Below are 18,197 nucleotides of genomic sequence, written 5' to 3'. Positions count from 1 at the left end.
CCGACATCATTTTACAATATTAATGATAGATTAAACATGACTGGATGATGTAAAGATGTGACAGCCGTGTTCATATACAGATATGTTGATGATTTTTGGGTATTTGCATAAAAAAATAATATTTGGTTACACTTTATTTTAAGGTGTCATTGTTACAGTGTAATTATATATTTAAGTACTGAGTAATATTAAGCAAATACATGTACTTACTGTAGGGTTAGGGTAGGATTAGGATTTGGTTGAGGGTTAGTTGCATGTAATTATGCATAATTTACTGTTATTACTATGGTAAGTTCATGTAACAGATGTAACAAGGACACTGTTAAATAAAGTGTTATTGAATATTCTTGCAATTTTTATGATATAGAGACTAACCCGCTCAAGCAGTTTGTAGAAGCGGGTCTGAACCTTAGAGTGGACCTGTTAATGGTGCCGTGGATTAAGTGTCTGATTGTGAAGTTCTGCTTATCTGAGCTGTAGATCCTGAACTGAGAGACTGAAGAGTCTGAAGAGTGTCATTGTTCTCTACAGGTTGAGTGATTGTGGTGTTACAGATGAAGGTTGTGCTGCTCTGAGATCAGCTCTGAGATCAAACCCCTCACACCTGAGACAACTGAGTCTGTCATGGAATAAACTAAGAGACTCAGATGTGAAGCCGCTCTCTGATCTGAGGAAAGATCCACATTATAAACTGGAGACACTTCGGTGAGTAGTGATGATTAAAACTGTTCATATTTGAATTGAAAGTTAATTTAGTTTATTAGTTTACTTTCATTGTGATGGTGAATTACTCACTAAAAACATGTTTAATAAGAGTTTAATTCATTTATTTTTTCATTATAGTTTATAGCAACAATCAAATATGTTCAAGTTTCTTTTTATTTCAAACAATTCAATATTTTGTTTTTATCATTGTCAATGTCAATTGCAATAAAAGATAATGGTAAATATTTATCACTAGATTCTTTATCATAAATAAAACTGACCCAGTGACACAGAAAAAGGACAGTCATACAGGATTATAGATAAGCTTTAACAATTGTGTATCTCAGTATTATATTATAATCTCTCACTTAATCATCTAAGTAGTTTATTTTAGTTGTTCTAAAGTTGATAATGCAATAATGTCACACACACATTTGACTGTCTGTGTTTTACTTACAGATTTTAGATGTTAGTCTGACCTTCTCTGGATCAGCTGATGGAGAATAAAGAGCCTCTGCATTATGATTATGCTGCCTGAATAATAATCATACACTGTAAAATTTTTTACTGCTATGGAATATTATATTAAGAAATTATCAAAATTAAAACAAACCTAAAACAATAGGCCTATACCTATAAAAGCACGGATTATGTCTGTCACGGCATACTGCTTTAAGTCAGAATGCTTCTCTGCAAACAGTGTAGTTCGCCGTACGTTCATCATTAGTTAATTTTTTCCCCATTCATATCTATATTTGGAGAGCCTCTTGCGTTCAAAGGACGGACATGAGCTCGACGTCTTTTAAAAAAACGCCTGTTTACGGTGCACGTTCTCAAGACTCCGTCGCTATGGAAACAAAGACGATAACATGCGAGCAAATGAACTTCTCGATTACTTCTTGTGAAATTGTTTTCATTATAATTTCATTTAAATCAAGTATTATCCACACAGGAAATCTTTTTTTGTTTATTCAACTATCTGTGGGTCTATGTAAAATAAGTAAAAGTCAAAACATAAAAGTCGCGTTTATCAGACTGTGCCCGACTGTGAGAAAGCACAAAAATTATTTCTTAATTTCCCACTGACAAACTGGGGTGTAAAACACATCATATTTAACGCCTGCCGTTGATAACTTTGATGTAATAGCGCGTTGGCTCCTCGATTGTTTGCTAGCTAAAGTTACACACATTAGCGTTACTGAGCTGGTTAATCTTCAGAAAAAGAGGTACGAGAATAAAACAGAAAACGTTCAAAGGTGCCTAAATATGAATGAAGAAGTTTGAAATGGTTACCTGTTATTTTTCTTGAGCGTGGCGTGAGCCCGTCCTGCTGTGACTGAAGCAGGGAAAGGAAACACGCTGGGATAATACTTTGACATGAATAAATGTAAATATTTTAAAAGGCTTAATACGAAATAGATTCCTGTATTTATTATTGTTTATGTATTTATTTTATTTCATTTAGTGAATTTCCTGTCTTACATGACTGTTGTTTAAATAGTGCTTAAATAAATAAATACAAATAGCCTATATCAGTTCAGTTGTTCATCTCCACTTAGATTTATTGAATCAAACCACTCTGTGCAAACATGTTGTTATGTGGGAAGTGTTAGCTGTGTTGTGTTGCCTGTCGCTCACCTGTCACCTGAAGGAAGCCATTTTAACACTGTCATCTCTACAGTCCCCTTTCCTTTTATAATTTAATAAACTTCACTTTAGATTGGCAGACGTTGGTCTTTGTGTCCTTCATGTTGCTTCCCTATAGATGGTCTCTATAGAAGATTTCCGTTTCTTGAAAATTGTGGTTCAGTATTGTATAGAAAATAATGAGAACATTTCACTAATAAAACCAAGAGATATGAACCAAGAGGTAAAACCAAGAGATACGAGAATAAAACCAAGAGATACGGGGTGGTGGTGGCGCAATGGATAAGACACATGCCTTTGGTGTGAGAGACCCGGGTTCGAATCCACTGTGAGACACCAATGTGTCCCTGAGCAAGACACTTAACCCCTAGTTGCTCCAGAGGCGTGCGACCTCTGACATATATAGCAATTGTAAGTCGCTTTGGATAAAAGCGTCAGCTAAATGAATAAATGTAAATGTAGATATATTTTCCTAATTTTGTTTTTAGGGAAACACACACAGTTTTGAGGCTGTTCCCAGCATGCTTTGCACATGACTGAAAGTGGAGAGTAAATATTGAAATTAAGTGTTTTTGAGTAAGGGAAACATCTGTTAATGTTTACTGTTCAGTTATGTTTGACATTTGAAAGAGTTTCTATTATGTTAAAGTTTTGATCGTTACCATTGTGCAGGTGAGCAGGGCTTATGGTTAGGTTGTACATGAAATATAATGCAGCTACTTTGTTCATGAGTAATAACTTTGCTAATAATGCAATAATAAGATGTGATGCTAGCAGCATGTAGCAGAGGTGTGGACTCGAGTCATGTGACTTGGACTCGAGTCAGACTTGAGTCATGAATTTGATGACTTCAGACTCGACTCGACAAAATGTACAAAGACTTGCAACTCGACTTGGACTTTAACATCAGTAGCCGCGTTTCCATTACCCTTCAAATTGCGCAAATTGAAATTGCGAATTGAAAATACGCACAATGGAAACACGTCAATTTGGCAAAAACTCCCGTTTATCGCAAAAAAGTTTTTACGCTCTCATGAGGTGGTTTTTCAGGCAATTCGAAAAAGGAATATTTCGCAAAACTGCAATGGAAACAGTTTTTGCGCATTTACAGTCACCTGACTTAGAAGACGCGGTGTGTTTGAGGTCCATCTATAGCTACGCAAATAATAATAATTTTATATTATTTTATTATAACATTTAATAGGCTATATTTAGAAGACGCTTTTATGCAAAAAAAGAACAAAGCTGAGTGTGGAGCGCGCACTGCATGACACGGAGGCGCGGCCGCGAACACTTGCATTTTCCTATCAACAGTGGAAACAACTTAAAATACTCTATCATTTCTGGTCATACAGAAAATAATAATACATTATTCTCAACTACTTTTATTTGTGTAAACTCACAATAACAAAATAAAATTGTAAAATAAAAGAAAACAATCAGACGCACTTTCATGATCTCCGTAAACTGGAGCGCGAGAACTGAAACAAAATATAGCCTATGTAGGCTAAAGCTTGAAATGTCCAGTTTAAAACGAACAAATTCGAATCGAAGGCTAATACCTTCTGATTATGTAATCCGTCTGCTTAACAGCGGAGATGGAGATGTGATTTTTGCCAAAAAAATAATAATATTAATGGCTCTTCTCATTCAGCACTGCGGGAAAAACTTCAATTCCAGGTTCTAATTTGGCCTTAGAAAACCAGTAAAATCGACATGTTTCCCATATTAATTTGTGAATATTTTAAATGTTTAATAAAGGGGCAAAAAGTCATAAACAAAAATCTGAAAATTCGTCGATATTTACTTTTTTGCGCAGCAGCTGGTGTAGCCAGTTCAAATAAAAATGTTGGTGTTCAACTTTGCGTTTTAAAAAGACAACAACCGTTCATTTTTCGTTTTTCAATTAGCCTACGGGTTAAAAAAGGAAAAACGAATGGACACAAAAGTAGCCTACATGGATCGTTTGGACAGAATACGAGACAGAGTTCTTTATTAAATTAATAAAAGAAACAATAATTAGCCTATAGGAATACTGGATTCTAAATCTCAAAGAAATGCCACAATCAAAACCTCGGAGCAGAAATGAGGGCGAAACACCCAGAAACTCCTTATAGGCTTTATGTGTCGTTCGCAGTATAAGGGTATTTCCCTGCCATTAATGCTTGGATAACACGCCACTTCTCCTTCCATTAATAATAATTATGTCTAATGCGGTGGCTGTGATATTATATAAACCAACGTCCGTTGCCGTGATTTTTGGAATGACTTATCGCGAGAGAAAAAAGGACGTTTTAGTCGCATAACATCGGTTAATGGAAACGCCGTCATTTCGCAATAGTTTTTTATCGATATTTAGGTAATAGCGCAAAACATTTGCGCAAATCTGTAATGGAAACACGGCTAATGACTCGTGACTTCACTTGGACTTGCGCCTTTTGACTCGAGAAGACTTGCTACTTGGGGAAAAAATGTTCACACGGCCGCGCCGCTCTCAGTTTATCTGCATCTGTGAAAAAATGTGCACCACCTGTATGCATGCAGAGAGCACGCGCGCTGCCTGCACGACATCCAATCACTGTAGTCCCACGTTGTTTTGATTCGACAGCATCTAAGCAGGCATATTGCAAGACAACCAATGAAGCGCAACAAGCAACAACGCATGCTACGAATTTGAACGAATGCTAAGCACCTTATCGGATGTACCGTAACTTACTAGCTGCTACATAGCTGCCAACTCTCATGCATTCACCGTGAGACACACGCGATTGACACTTTTCACACGCTCTCACACCACACATCCATTTTACATTTACATTTATTCATTTAGCTGACGCTTTTATCCAAAGCGACTTACAATTGCTATATATGTCAGAGGTCGCACGCCTCTGGAGCAACTAGGGGTTAAGTGTCTTGCTCAGAGACACATTGGTGTCTCACAGTGGATTCGAACCCGGGTCTCTCACACCAAAGGCATGTGTCTTATCCATTGCGCCACACCACCCCTGTGGTGTAATTTTCTGTAATTTTCTCACGCACAGAAAAATCGTGAAGCAAAGAGGACACGGAGACCGACAGACTAGACAGAGCAGGTTACTTATGATATTAAAAAATCTCAGCTCTCAGATTCTGTCAATTTTATTATGAAATTCAGACAATAAATACCGTTTTGGCGCTTGTAAATGTGACACGACAGATCCCTAGCGGCACGTGAACCGATCATCTCTAGCTGATAGTAAATAACGTTAAACACGAATGAACACTGTTGAAAGATACAGTACAACTTACCGAAATGTATATTCCTCATACATAATATCGACCCATCAATCAAAGGGGTCAATAAAACAGTTGGAGAACAATTATGTCACATAACATTTACCTCAGGAAAGCCATTTAATGACCATAATAGGCTATAGCACGTTAGTTGGCTAGAAAAAAAGAGCTATAGAGAGTATTTTGCTAAATATGTGTACTATATTGCATGTTTATTATATTTTTACTTATATCATTAAATAAAGTTGTTATTATAATAAAAAAAAAAACGCATTATATTTAATTTGTGTTATTTTTAACCTTAAATAATACTGCCAGCTGATAGGGCTCTCTGTATGTTTACAGCATTAGGTGAGTTGTTTTTTTATTGAGAAAAATTAATGCCTATCTTGTGTAGCCTACCTAATATTTATCCAAATGAGTCAATATTAAATCAAATCACAATAATTGAATTGAACTGAAATAATAAAAAAGAGTAGCTTACCAGAAATTGAACCATGTAAACATTGTAACATGTTGTCACTAAACCTAATACAATTCAGTTTAGTTACTAAAATGTTTTGACAATCACAATACACTTACTGTGATGCAAAAATTACATCACAATTATTAATAATTGCATCACAATTGCACAACACTCCTCAATCACAACACGCTTCTTTCAATCCTCCTCTCACTACAGCCACCTACTCTCACATACATCTCAGGAGAGGCGCATCTCAAACAAGCCTTTAAAAATACAGCCAATGAAGTTGAGAGGGAGGAACCCTGAGAGACTTCATCAACAGAGGCACTTCTTCCTCTGTCTGTTACTGAAGTCAACAACTTCTTCCTCTGTAACTGATCCGCGAACTGTGTGATTTTGATGAACCTGAACATTAGACCCATGCAGAACTATTAACATGTAAGTTTTCATATTTTTAAATATATAACACCAGCTTGTGAGTTTTTATGTTCTTATAGGCCTAGCCTAAGGGTTTTGTCTTGTTTGTGGAAAACTAAACCTGCTAGTGATATTAAAGGAGAACTCCGGTCAATTTTAACATTGAGCTCATTTTTTTGTACATTTGGAGTGCTGTCAATACAGAGAACAACGACAAAAATCGGTGTTGCTTACACAGAGTTATTCTATTTTTAAAATTTGCACCCTATTGACTTCAATGGGGCAAGTAGTAAGCCTGCTTTTTAGCCTCTTAACATCCTTTAAGTGTCATTACAAATGCACAGAAAATGTGAGTGATTCCTTCCGAGTGAACACGAGTGGATCTGACTGCAGTAGATGTTAGAGATATTAATAAAAATGAAGTTAATTCAGCCAGCGCTCATACCTTTGTTTACATCCTGTTTTCGGTGGAAGGCCATAGTAATCGATTGTCGAGTTCACGCGCGTGATCATAGGTACTAAACCTATGCGCGTGAACTCGACAATCGATTACTATGGCCTTCCACCGAAAACAGGATGTAACACACACACACACACACACACACACTCTCTCGTTATTGCAGTGCAATGTGGGATTGAATGAGTGCACTCAATAACGCCCACTATGGTTTCGGACACCACTACACACGTCTGTTTCCTCAAATAGTTGTTGACAGAGCAGCCAGAGCGCATACTGCGCATGCGTACTTTCGCTAAACATGATGAAATACTCTGCATGTGTTGCTCACTTTAGCTTTAGGTCCACAGAGGCGGAGCTGGACGTCATTTGGCTCTGGTATATTTTTAAAAGAATAATTTGTGGAGGTGATTGTCACGTGACTAACCCATGAATATTTCCTTACATCACAGCAGGAACAACTAACTAATTTGAGTTATAACTAATGATAACAAGACTGTTAAAAGTATAAACCAGGAAATGTGTCGGGGCTGTTGTTGGTTGATTTACAGTGTTGATTTTGGAGCATACATGAATATTAAAAGGTTTTTCAGACATGCGCGAGTGTGTGTGCAACTGAGAATTGTTGACGTCATCAGCACGTTTAATTGATTATTTCATCAAGATAACGTACTCGGTTACTAACGTAACCTCGGTTCTCTCTAGAAGAGGGAACGAGTACTGCGTTTTTGTAAAAACGCTACGGGAAAAACTCTTTTTTCACGAAATACTGAAGCAAAAAATTATCCTTAATTTTCATACATGTAAAGCGCGTTGCAGCAGTACTCAGCTATGGCGAGACGGCTTGCTCGCTCATTGGCTGCTCTGCAGCAACTGCATAAGCCTATCGAGCGAGGCCTGGGTCTTACACAATTCTGCCCATAAGACAGTCGGTAGCGCATTGCGCATGTGATTTCAGTGTTCTAGTTAGACAGCTGAATCGACTACACCGATAGTAGCTTAGCCTGCAAGGCGGGAACCTCTAGGTTGTAAAACCTAATAAATGTAGACGGCGAGGCCCAGCCCGCCGCCGTACATATATCCTGTAAGGAAATCCCGCTAACTCCCAACGGGCACTGGAGGCCCTTGGCAGTATAAGCCAGCGCTATGGCATCAACTATCCATCTGGATAAGCTCTGTTTCGAAACAGCCATTCCCTTGGAACGTCCACTGAATGAGACAAAGAGCTGCTCAGTCTGTCTGAAGACAGCAGAGCGGGACACGTAAGCTCTTAAAGCCCTAATGGGGCAAAGAAAACTTGAGTCCCCTTCCTCACTTGATCCCAGCAGGGCAGACGGAGATAACCTGAGCCCGAAACGGCGTGTTGAGGGACTTTGGCACATAGCCATGCTTAGGTTTGAGTATGACTTTAGAATCATTAGGTCCAAACTCTAAGCACGCTGGGCTCACGGAGAGCGCGTGCAGGTTGCCTATGCGCTTCACCGAAGCGAGAGCCATCAAAAACACTGTCTTGAAAGACAAATGTTTGAGGCTAATAGATTGGATAGGCTCAAAAGGGGCACCTTTCATGGCCGCCAAAACCGTAGAAAGGTCCCACATAGGGACTGAAGGAGGTCTGGGTGGATTCAGCCTCCTAGCTCGCCTGAGGAAGCGGATGACTAAATCGTTCCTTCCTAGTGACTGACCCAGCGTTGTTCCAGAGAACGCTGTAATAGCCGCCACATAAACTTTGAGCGTGGAAGGGGATCTGCCCTTATCCAACAGCTCCTGTAGGAAGGAGAGAACCTCCGTCACCTCACAATCGAGAGGTGATAGGCTCCGAGCTGTACACCAGCCGGAGAAAACCGACCACTTTGAGGCATAAAGCCGCCGAGTCGACGGTGCTCTGGCCTGAGTGATGGTATTTATCACTCCCTCTGCGAGGTCAACGGATATCCGTTGAGCGCCCACACGTGAAGGGACCACAGCTCCGGGTGTGGGTGCCAAATCGAGCCCCCGGCCTGCGAGAGGAGATCTCTCCTCAATGGCACTGGCCATGGAGCGATGTCTGCTAGCTGCATCAGGACTGGAAACCATGCTTGGTTCTTCCAGAACGGTGCTACAAGCAGCACTGGGCATTTTGTTTCCCTGACCCGCTCTAACACCTGTGGCAGGAGGGAGACGGGGGGAAAAGCATATAGCGGGCAGCGCGGCCACATCTGGGACAGGACTTGTTCCTGGACAGTCTGTCTGGGCCCACATTCTGGAGCCCAGGCACATGCACTGCTCTCAGCGAGAGCAAATTGTGCTGAGCCCATATTAGGAGGCGTTTCGCCAGCCTGTACAGAGATGTGGATCTCAGACCGCCCTGGCGATTTATATAGGACACCACGGCCGTGTTGTCCGAACGGACTACGACGTGTTGGTCCTTGATTTGGGGACAAAAACGCGTCAGCGCGTTGTGCACTGCCAGCATTTCCAGGCAGTTGATGTGTTGGAGCTTTTCTCGTTCCGACCAGAGGCCGAAGAACGGTCTGCCCTCGAGCAGCGCTCCCCATCCCGAGGTGGATGCGTCTGTCGACACCATCCTCACTCCCGAGGAAGTCCCCAGGCTTACACCTGATCGGTACCAGTCGTCCGCCAACCAAGGTATCAGGGCTGTCACACAGCTCTGATTGACCTTGAGACGTAACCGGCCGGACACCCACGCTCCGCGCGATATTCGCGCTTTCAACCAGAACTGCAGAGGGCGCATGCGGAGCAAGCCCAGCTGAAGAACTGGTGATGCTGAGGCCATGAGACCTAGCATCCTTTGAAACGTCCTGAGCGGGGTAGTCGCGCCGCAGCGGAAGGATCTCGCCGCGCGCTGAATGTGCAGCACGCGCTGTGGCGACAGCCGCGCTGTCATAGACTGTGAGTCCAGAATGGTACCCAGAAACGAAATCGTTTGACTGGGGTTCAGTGAACTCTTCGTCCAATTGACCGTGATACCAAGATTCTCGAGGTGATCGAGTAAAATGGTTCTGTGCTCCACGAGCTGTGATCGTGATTGAGCTAGGATCAGCCAGTCGTCCAAATAGTTCAGCACTCGCATGCCTCTGAGTCTGAGAGGGACGAGCGCTGCGTCCATGCATTTCGTAAATGTACGAGGTGCCAGGGACAAGCCGAACGGCAGGACTGTATACTGGTATGTCTGACCCTCGAAGGCGAATCTCAAGTATCGCCTGTGATGTGACGCTATCTGTATTTGAAAATACGCGTCCTTCAGATCTATTGACATAAACCAGTCTCCTCGGCGAACATGCGCGAGGATTTTCCTGGTCCGTGAGCATTTTGAAACTGCGTTTCACTAATGCTTTGTTCAGCCGTCTTAGATCCAGTATGGGTCTGATACCACCGTCCTTTTTGGGGACTAGAAAGTATTTGCTGTATAGCCCCCCTTCGCTTTGAGCTTGGGGTACATGCTCTATCGCCCCTTTGCTTATCAGTTTTGATATTTCGGCGTAGACAAAACTGTAGCGAGAAGCCTCTCTTTATAATGCCTAGCACCCAGTCCGAAACCCCTGGAAGCGCTGCCCATGCTTCTGCATGGCTGGCTAAGGGCTGGATGCGAAGCGCGCTTTGTTCGCCTTGCGACAGAGGTGCTTCGGGGCGCAATAACATAGGCGTTATGCCTGTGGCATTCGAGGCGGGGGGCGCGCTTCTTACAGCGGGCAGAGCGCTCGTCCTCGACCTTACTACAGTGCTTAACTGAGTGAGGGAGGGCTGAGAGAGTCTCGCGGGACTCATGTCTGCGAGTAAATGCGGGCGGGAAGCGGGCACATTTACTGCTTTGGACGCGCTGACTGCCTGAGCAGAGCGAGCGCGCACAGGTCTCGTTTTTACAGAGAGCCTGTGGTCTGTGAGACATAGTGTTTGTGGGCACTGGGAAGTGGGCACTTTCACTATATTGGAAGCGCAATCGACCTGAGTCGATTTTATGTGCGCGAGCCCTAAGTGTAGGGCTGTGCTTGTGTGTAGGGATGGGCACTGAGGAGTGGGCATCGACACTACATTTATAGCACCATCGGCCGTGGCCGGGACACCAGAAAATACACTCTTTTCGGGATATATCTGGGTATTTTGTGTGCAGGCAAGCGGGCAACTGTGCGGGCTTGCTTCTTGCAGAAAACGCTGGAACAGTCGCAAGTCTTGGGACTGAAACAGCGGCGCGCTTGGGTGAGAGACCGGCCGCAACGGGACTCACACACCTTCGCTTTCCTAGGCGTGCTAGGACTTCTTCGGGGCTTCCGGCTTTACCACAATCCTCGGCCGCGGCCCGCGCTGAGCGGGGCGTCGGTTGGTAGAGCGAGAGCGGGACCTAGAGCTGTGCTGCTGTCGCTGCTGTGAAGATGCGGCCGAAGGCGGGGGCTGAGGCTGAGAGCTCCGCGGAGTCTGTTTTTCACGACTCGCTGCAGAACCGGAGCGCTTCGGGAGGAAGTGCTTGAAGGCTTGAGACGCTTTCTGTGCTTCGGTAAATCTCTCCACGAACTCGGAGAGAGAAGAACCGAAAAGGCCAGTGGAAGACAGCGGGGCGTCGAGAAACGCGGTGCGCTCGGAATCAGCCATCTCCGTGAGCGTCAGCCATAGATGCCTCTCAGCAACAGTAGCGGAAGCCATACACCTTCCCATGGCTTGTGCAGCAGACTTGGTAGCGCGGAGTGTTAGATCTGAAGCGCTCCTTAAATCCGCGATGCAGATAGCGTCAGGTCCCATCTCGTCCAACTTACGGAGGAGATCACCCTGGAATATCTGCAGCGTAGCCATGGTGTGTAGTGCTGACGCGGCCTGCCCAGCGGCGGAGAAAATTAGCGCGAGCAGCGTCGACGTCATGCAGCAGGCTTTTGAAGGCAACACCGGTTTAGTCCGCCGTCCAGCAGAGGGTGGGCAAAGGTGGGTCGCTATCGCCTGTTCCACCGGCGGAAGTGAAAGGTAGCCTCGGTCTTTCGCATTATCCAGGGAGGAAAATGCTGGCGACACAGACGAGCGCGTTCACGCAGAGTAGGGCGCATTCCAAGCCTTCGCAACTTCTTCATGAAGCTCAGGAAGAAAAGGAGCGGGCTTAGATTCCGGAGAATCACCAGGGAGGAAGCTACCATCCAGCCGGGTGCGAGAGGGGAGTTCCGGTGCAGACCACTCGAGGCCGAGGCTCGCCGCCAGTACTGGCTTGCGGGCAGGAGGCGCGAGATCCTCGGAGCTCGCCCAGTCCTCGCTGCCTGAAGCTAGCAGAGAGCAGGAATCCTTCTCCCCCGACGCGGCCTCGGAAACGACTTCCTCTGATGAAGCGGCGGCAGACTGCGGGCGCTGAGCATCAGGAAGTGATTCAGGAGAAGCCGCAGGCTCTGAGAAGGATGCCATGCGAGTCCGCAGAGTCACCATCGGCAAAAGCTCGCAGTGAGGGCAGCCGCTGTCAGCGAGCGCGAGGGCTGCATGGTCCTCACCCAAACAGGAGACGCAGATGACATGGCGGTCTCCCTCGGTGAGAGGGGCTCGGCACGAGCCGCATGAAGGCATCTTTAAAAAGACGCAGCTCTTTTAGGGGGTGAGTGTCGCGGGGCGAACACACACACACACACACACAAGAATAATAGAAAGGATATGGCGTCGGAAAGCGCAGCAGGTACGGCTGTAGAAGGCGGCGTTGGCCAGCGGCTTCGAGGGCTCGTCCCGCTGAAGTGCTTGCCTCAGACGACGCTTGCTTCCTCGTGATCCAGCGATGTGTGAGCTTCGCTGAAGAGATGAAAATCAAGTGAATCAGCCTTTTCGAGCTCCTTATATAGAGGTTAGCCACACCCGTCTCGGCGGGAAATGGCCTGACGTCACCTCAGGCCTCGCTCGAATGAGCGAGCAAGCCGTCTCGCCATAGCTGAGTACTGCTGCAACGCGCTTTACATGTATGAAAATTAAGGATAATTTTTTGCTTCAGTATTTCGTGAAAAAAGAGTTTTTCCCGTAGCGTTTTTACAAAAACGCAGTACGAGAGGACTCTCGTAAGAGAACTATAGTTTCAGCGTCGCACTAACTTGTGTCTGAAGTACAACTGTTTACCTTTAAGTAGCCTAACATTTTTTTATTATTATGCACTTTTTTTTTTTTTTTTTTTTGCAGTTGTACGAAATGCATGTTAGTTTTATTTAGTAGTGTCCTGTAGTGATGAGAGAAATTAAGCTTTTCAAAGCTTTGAATCAATTGAACCAATTGGTTCGCAAAACGATTCACTGTTTCGAATCCCCACACGCTGGCGACTCCTGCTGGTGAAACTGCAACAAACTCAGACCAAACATGCAGAACAACAGCTTTTACAAACAGATAACAAAGTAAAATATCAACTGCCATTAACTGATCATCTAATAAGATTAAAATCAAGTGTCTGTATAATATGTGTTCTTATATTAATGGTCAGGGCTTGTTTTGTTTGTCCCATGGCTCAGATAAACAGGCCAATAAGAGACTATTAACTACTATTATTCCTTTTAATTATACTAATGTCTAATTACACCGTCTACAAATGAATAAAACTGATCAGAGATCAGGTAAAAACCAGACGCTTGTATGTTTCTGTTACGTGTAATGAAGACAGAAGATGCAGATGCAAGAACTCAGTTTTATTGAATGAACACGTAGAAAGAGTAACAATACTCAAAGCTCAGTCCTTTAATCCCTGGTAGCGCAGGGAGCAGATGGGCAACCCGAATCCCGCGATGTGGTGACGAGAAGAGACGAATCCTCCGACGACGTGGGCTGACAGGAACACAACACGAACCCGTGAAGTGAAGAGACGAGACAGGATCCTTGGACGAGGACAGGCAGGCAGAACTCAGCGTGAACCTCAAACGGGGACCGGGAACACCAACGAAGACCAACAGGACAAGGGAAAAATCCCACAACGATCTGACAAACACAAGACGAAAACCATGAGCTTAAATAGAGATCGCTGATCAGAATCAGCTGGCGCTGATGACAATCAGCAACTGATCAGTGACCACGCCCACACACACACACACACACAATACAACACAGCGCGAGAAAGAGTCAGTGAATTCATGAACCGTGACATTACCCCTCCCCCTAGGAGCGCCTCCTGGCGCTCCCAGGAGGACCTACCTGTTGATTGTAATCATCAATAAGGGAGTGATCCAGAATGTCCCTGGCAGGAACCCAACTTCTCTCCTCCGGACCATAACCTTCCCAGTCCACCAGATACTGAAATCCGCGTCCCCTCCGCCTAGAGTCCAGAATACGATTTACCGAATACGTAGGTTCCCCATCTACGAGTCGCGGCGGTGGGGGAACCGGGGCTGGCGGATTAAGCTGAGAACGAAACACGGGCTTTAATTTGGAGACATGAAAGGCGGGGTGAATTCTCCTGTACGCTGGAGGAAGTTTGAGGCGGACTGTCACCGGACTAATGATCTTGGTGACAGTGAACGGGCCAATGAATTTAGGAGCTAGTTTGTTAGACACGGGGCGGAGCGGAATGTTTCTAGTAGAAAGCCACACTTTTTGACCCACGACGTATACGGGAGGCCTTGACCGGTGGCGATCGGCCTTAGCCTTGGTGCGTGCCCTCACTTGGAGCAGAGTCTCACGGGCTCTGGTCCACGTGCGACAACACCTCTGGACGAAGGCGTGAGCGGAGGGGACAGCGACTTCGGATTCCAGGCTAGAAAAAACTGGTGGCTGGTACCCTAAGCTACACTGAAACGGAGATAGGCCCGTGGATGACACTGGTAACGAGTTATGGGCGTACTCCGCTAATGAAAGTTGCTGACTCCAGGAGGAAGGATTCTTGGACACCAAACATCGCAACATTCTCTCAAGATCTTGGTTGGCCCTCTCCGTTTGTCCATTGCTTTGGGGATGGTAACCCAAAGACAGACTGACAGTCGCGCCCAGTAATTTACAAAACTCCTGCCAAAATTTGGACACAAATTGGGACCCTCTGTCAGAAACCACGTCCGTCGGGAGGCCATGTAACCGAAAGACGTGATCTATGACAGCCACCGCTGTCTCCTTGGCTGAAGGTAATTTGGACAAGGGAATAAAATGAGCCGCCTTCGAGAACCGGTCCACTACGGTCAAAACGACCGTCTTACCCTGGGAGGGTGGGAGGGCGGTTATAAAATCTAGCGCTATATGGGACCAGGGTCTCGAAGGGACAGACAGCGGTTGGAGTAACCCATCTGGAGGTCGATTGGAAGTCTTACCAGTGGCACAAACCGAGCAAGCCAAAACAAAACTCCGAATGTCGCGAGCCATTAACGGCCACCAGAATCGTTGCTTGACCAAAAAACTGGTGCGATTTACACCTGGATGACATGCTACGCTGGAACAGTGACCCCATCGAATAACGTCGGACCGAACCCCCTCTGGCACAAACAAACGACTCGGTGGGCAACCGGGCGGAGGCATTACCCCTTCTAAGGCCGTCTTGACCTTCGATTCGACCTCCCATGTGAGTGTGGAGATAACTACTTTCTCAGGTAAAATGCACTCGGGAGTAACCGGGCGTTCGGATGGATCAAAAATACGAGATAAAGAGTCGGGCTTGATGTTCTTGGAACCCGGGCGGTACGAGAGAACAAAGTCAAAACGTCCGAAAAAAAGCGCCCATCGAGCCTGCCTGGAGTTGAGTCTTTTGGCAGATCTAATATATTCCAAGTTCTTATGATCGGTCCAAACGATAAAAGGTACCCCCGACCCTTCTAACCAATGACGCCACTCCTCCAGCGCTAACTTGACTGCCAACAACTCTCTGTTACCAATGTCATAGTTACGTTCGGCAGGGGATAAACGATGGGACAAAAACGCGCAAGGGTGCATCTTGTCATCTGAGGAAGAACGCTAGGATAGAACTGCACCTACCCCCACCTCTGACGCGTCGACCTCCACCACGAACTGACGGGAGGAATCAGGGGCAATCAGAATGGGAGCTGAACTGAAGCGGCTCTTGAGGTTAGCGAACACAGCTTCGGCTGTATCGGACCACCTGAACGTCGTTCTGGGGGAGGTCAAGGCAGTCAGAGGTGCGGCTAGTTGGCTGAAGTTGCGAATAAAACGCCGATAAAAATTGGCAAACCCCAGAAACCTCTGTAGGGCCTTACGGGAATCTGGACTTGGCCAATCCATTACAGCCTTAACCTTGTCAGGATCCATGCGTATTCCCTCAGATGAGATGATGTAGCCTAAGAAAGGAACAGACTGTGCATGAAAAGCGCATTTCTCCGCCTTGACAAAAAGCCCATTCTCTAGCAACCTCTGAAGCACTCGTCTGACGTGCTGAACGTGTTCCTGGAGAGAAGATGAAAAAATCAATATGTCATCCAGGTAAACATATATGAACTGGTCTACCATATCTCTCAGCACGTCATTGACGAGTGCCTGGAAAACCGCTGGGGAGTTGGACAGCCCGAAGGGCATGACCAGATATTCAAAATGACCCCTGGGGGTATTGAAAGCGGTTTTCCATTCATCCCCCTTCCTGATGCGAACCAAATGATATGCATTGCGCAAGTCCAATTTCGTGAATATGGAGGCTCCCTGCAACCGCTCGAAGGCTGAAGACATCAACGGCAAAGGATAGGTATTCTTTACCGTGATGTTGTTCAGCCCTCGGTAATCAATACACGGTCGCAGAGATCCATCCTTCTTACCCACAAAAAAGAACCCCGCCCCCGCTGGAGAAGAGGAAGGACGAATGAATTCGGAAGCTAGAGAATCAGAAATGTATTTCTCCATGGCCTCCCTCTCAGGAACAGAAAGAGAGTATAACTTGCCCTTAGGCGGAGACGTACCTGGCATAAGATCTATTGCACAGTCATAGGGACGATGCGGAGGAAGAGAAGCAGCCCGAGACTTACTGAACACTTCCTTCAGGTCGAGGTACTCCGCGGGCACGTTAGACAAATTCACCGACTCCTCCTGCAAGACAGAACTGGACAACGAAGGACAGGCAGACATTAAACAAGACGCATAACAATTAGTGCTCCAAGCAGACACAGAATTGTGGCCCCAGTCAACCCTGGGATTATGCTGTATGAGCCAGGGATGACCGAGGACCACCGGGGTATGGGGGGAGTCCAGGAGTAAGAAAGATAGTTCCTCTGTATGGTTGCCTGAGGTTATGAGTGTCAGATTGTCAGTAGTGAGTGTAATGACCGGTAGTTCTTGTCCGTTAAGTGCATTGACAGAGATCGGGCTGGTGAGTGGTCTGATGGGAATTCGTAGCTTACGTGCCATGGCCAAATCCATAAAATTCCCCTCTGCCCCAGAATCCAGGAGTGCGTGGCAGTTGAAAAATCGGGTTGCCCATTGCAGTCTCACCGGGAGGAAAGTGGAGGAGGTCTTGGTGGTGGAGATCCCGCCCGACAGTAGCCTCCTGCTTACTGTCGAGCTCGATCTTTTACGGGGCAGGTATTGATGAAATGACCAGCCCCACCGCAGTATAGGCACAGGCCCCGGGATCTCCGTCGTTCTCTCTCCTCCCGGGAGAGCCGAGCTCTACCCACCTGCATGGACTCGTGGTCGAAGGTATGGCTGACCGTATCACCACCACTGGCTCGAGGGGCTGCGAAGGTCTCCGGAACCAGAGTCCTGCGGGAGTGTTGTTCCACCCGTTGCAGTCGGGCATCCACCCGCAGGGCCAACTCGATGAGTCCATTAAGATCCTTTGGAAGATCCAAAGCATATATTTCCCGTTGGATACGGTCAGCCAGCCCATGCAGGAAGCGATCCCACTGCGCCTCCTCGTTCCAGTGGCACTCCGCGGCAAGAGTGCGAAATTCAATTGAGTAATCGGTGACTGATTGACTTCCTTGGCGAAGATCAGCTAGTTGACGTGCAGCTTCTCTTCCAACCGCCGCTCGGTCGAACACTCTCCTTAGCTCCGCTGCGAGTGACTGGAACGAGGAACAGCATAGATGTTGTTGCTCCCACACCGCCGTTCCCCACTGGGCCGCACGTCCAGATAGTAGCGTGAGAACCAGAGCTACCTTTGCGTCTTCAGAAGCAAAAGTCTGGGGTTGCAGAGCAAAAAACATGGAACACTTGTTTAGAAATGCTCTACATAGATGTGGCTCACCGCTGTATCTCTCAGGAGCTGGTACTCTGGGCTCGTGTGGCTGGTTCGTCGACGGGGTAGTAGGTGGGGTTGGCGGTGTGGGTGGCGCAGTGGGAGGAGCTAGATCTTGAATTCGCTGGGTGAGCTCGGTCACC

The 18,197-nt window shown here is 46.0% G+C and overlaps 2 protein-coding genes across 3 annotated transcripts in view; both read left to right on the top strand.

The window, feature by feature from the left end:
- The window catches only part of LOC311300328 (uncharacterized protein), a 120,339-nt gene that overhangs the window by 31,718 nt on the left and 70,424 nt on the right, over nt 1-18,197 (top strand). The gene's annotated exons all lie outside the window — the stretch shown is intronic.
- The window catches only part of LOC311300288 (protein NLRC3-like), a 95,684-nt gene that overhangs the window by 9,375 nt on the left and 68,112 nt on the right, over nt 1-18,197 (top strand). The window contains exons 8-9 of one of the 2 annotated variants that reach the window (XM_084424502.1): nt 532-705; nt 1,165-2,424. The exons of the other annotated variant lie outside the window; for it this stretch is intronic. Of the exons in view, the coding sequence (XP_084280628.1) occupies nt 532-705; nt 1,165-1,171 (181 nt within the window). The 3' untranslated portion in view covers nt 1,172-2,424. Of the gene's footprint in view, nt 1-531; nt 706-1,164; nt 2,425-18,197 lie in introns of those variants that run through there. 2 annotated transcript variants of the gene reach the window in all.

This window comes from Rutilus rutilus (assembly GCF_951802725.1).
Source record: "Rutilus rutilus genome assembly, chromosome: 11".
Taxonomy (NCBI): Eukaryota; Metazoa; Chordata; class Actinopteri; order Cypriniformes; family Leuciscidae; genus Rutilus; species Rutilus rutilus.
Note: the sequence above shows the minus strand (reverse complement) of the source record. Positions and strands in the feature narration are given on the sequence as shown.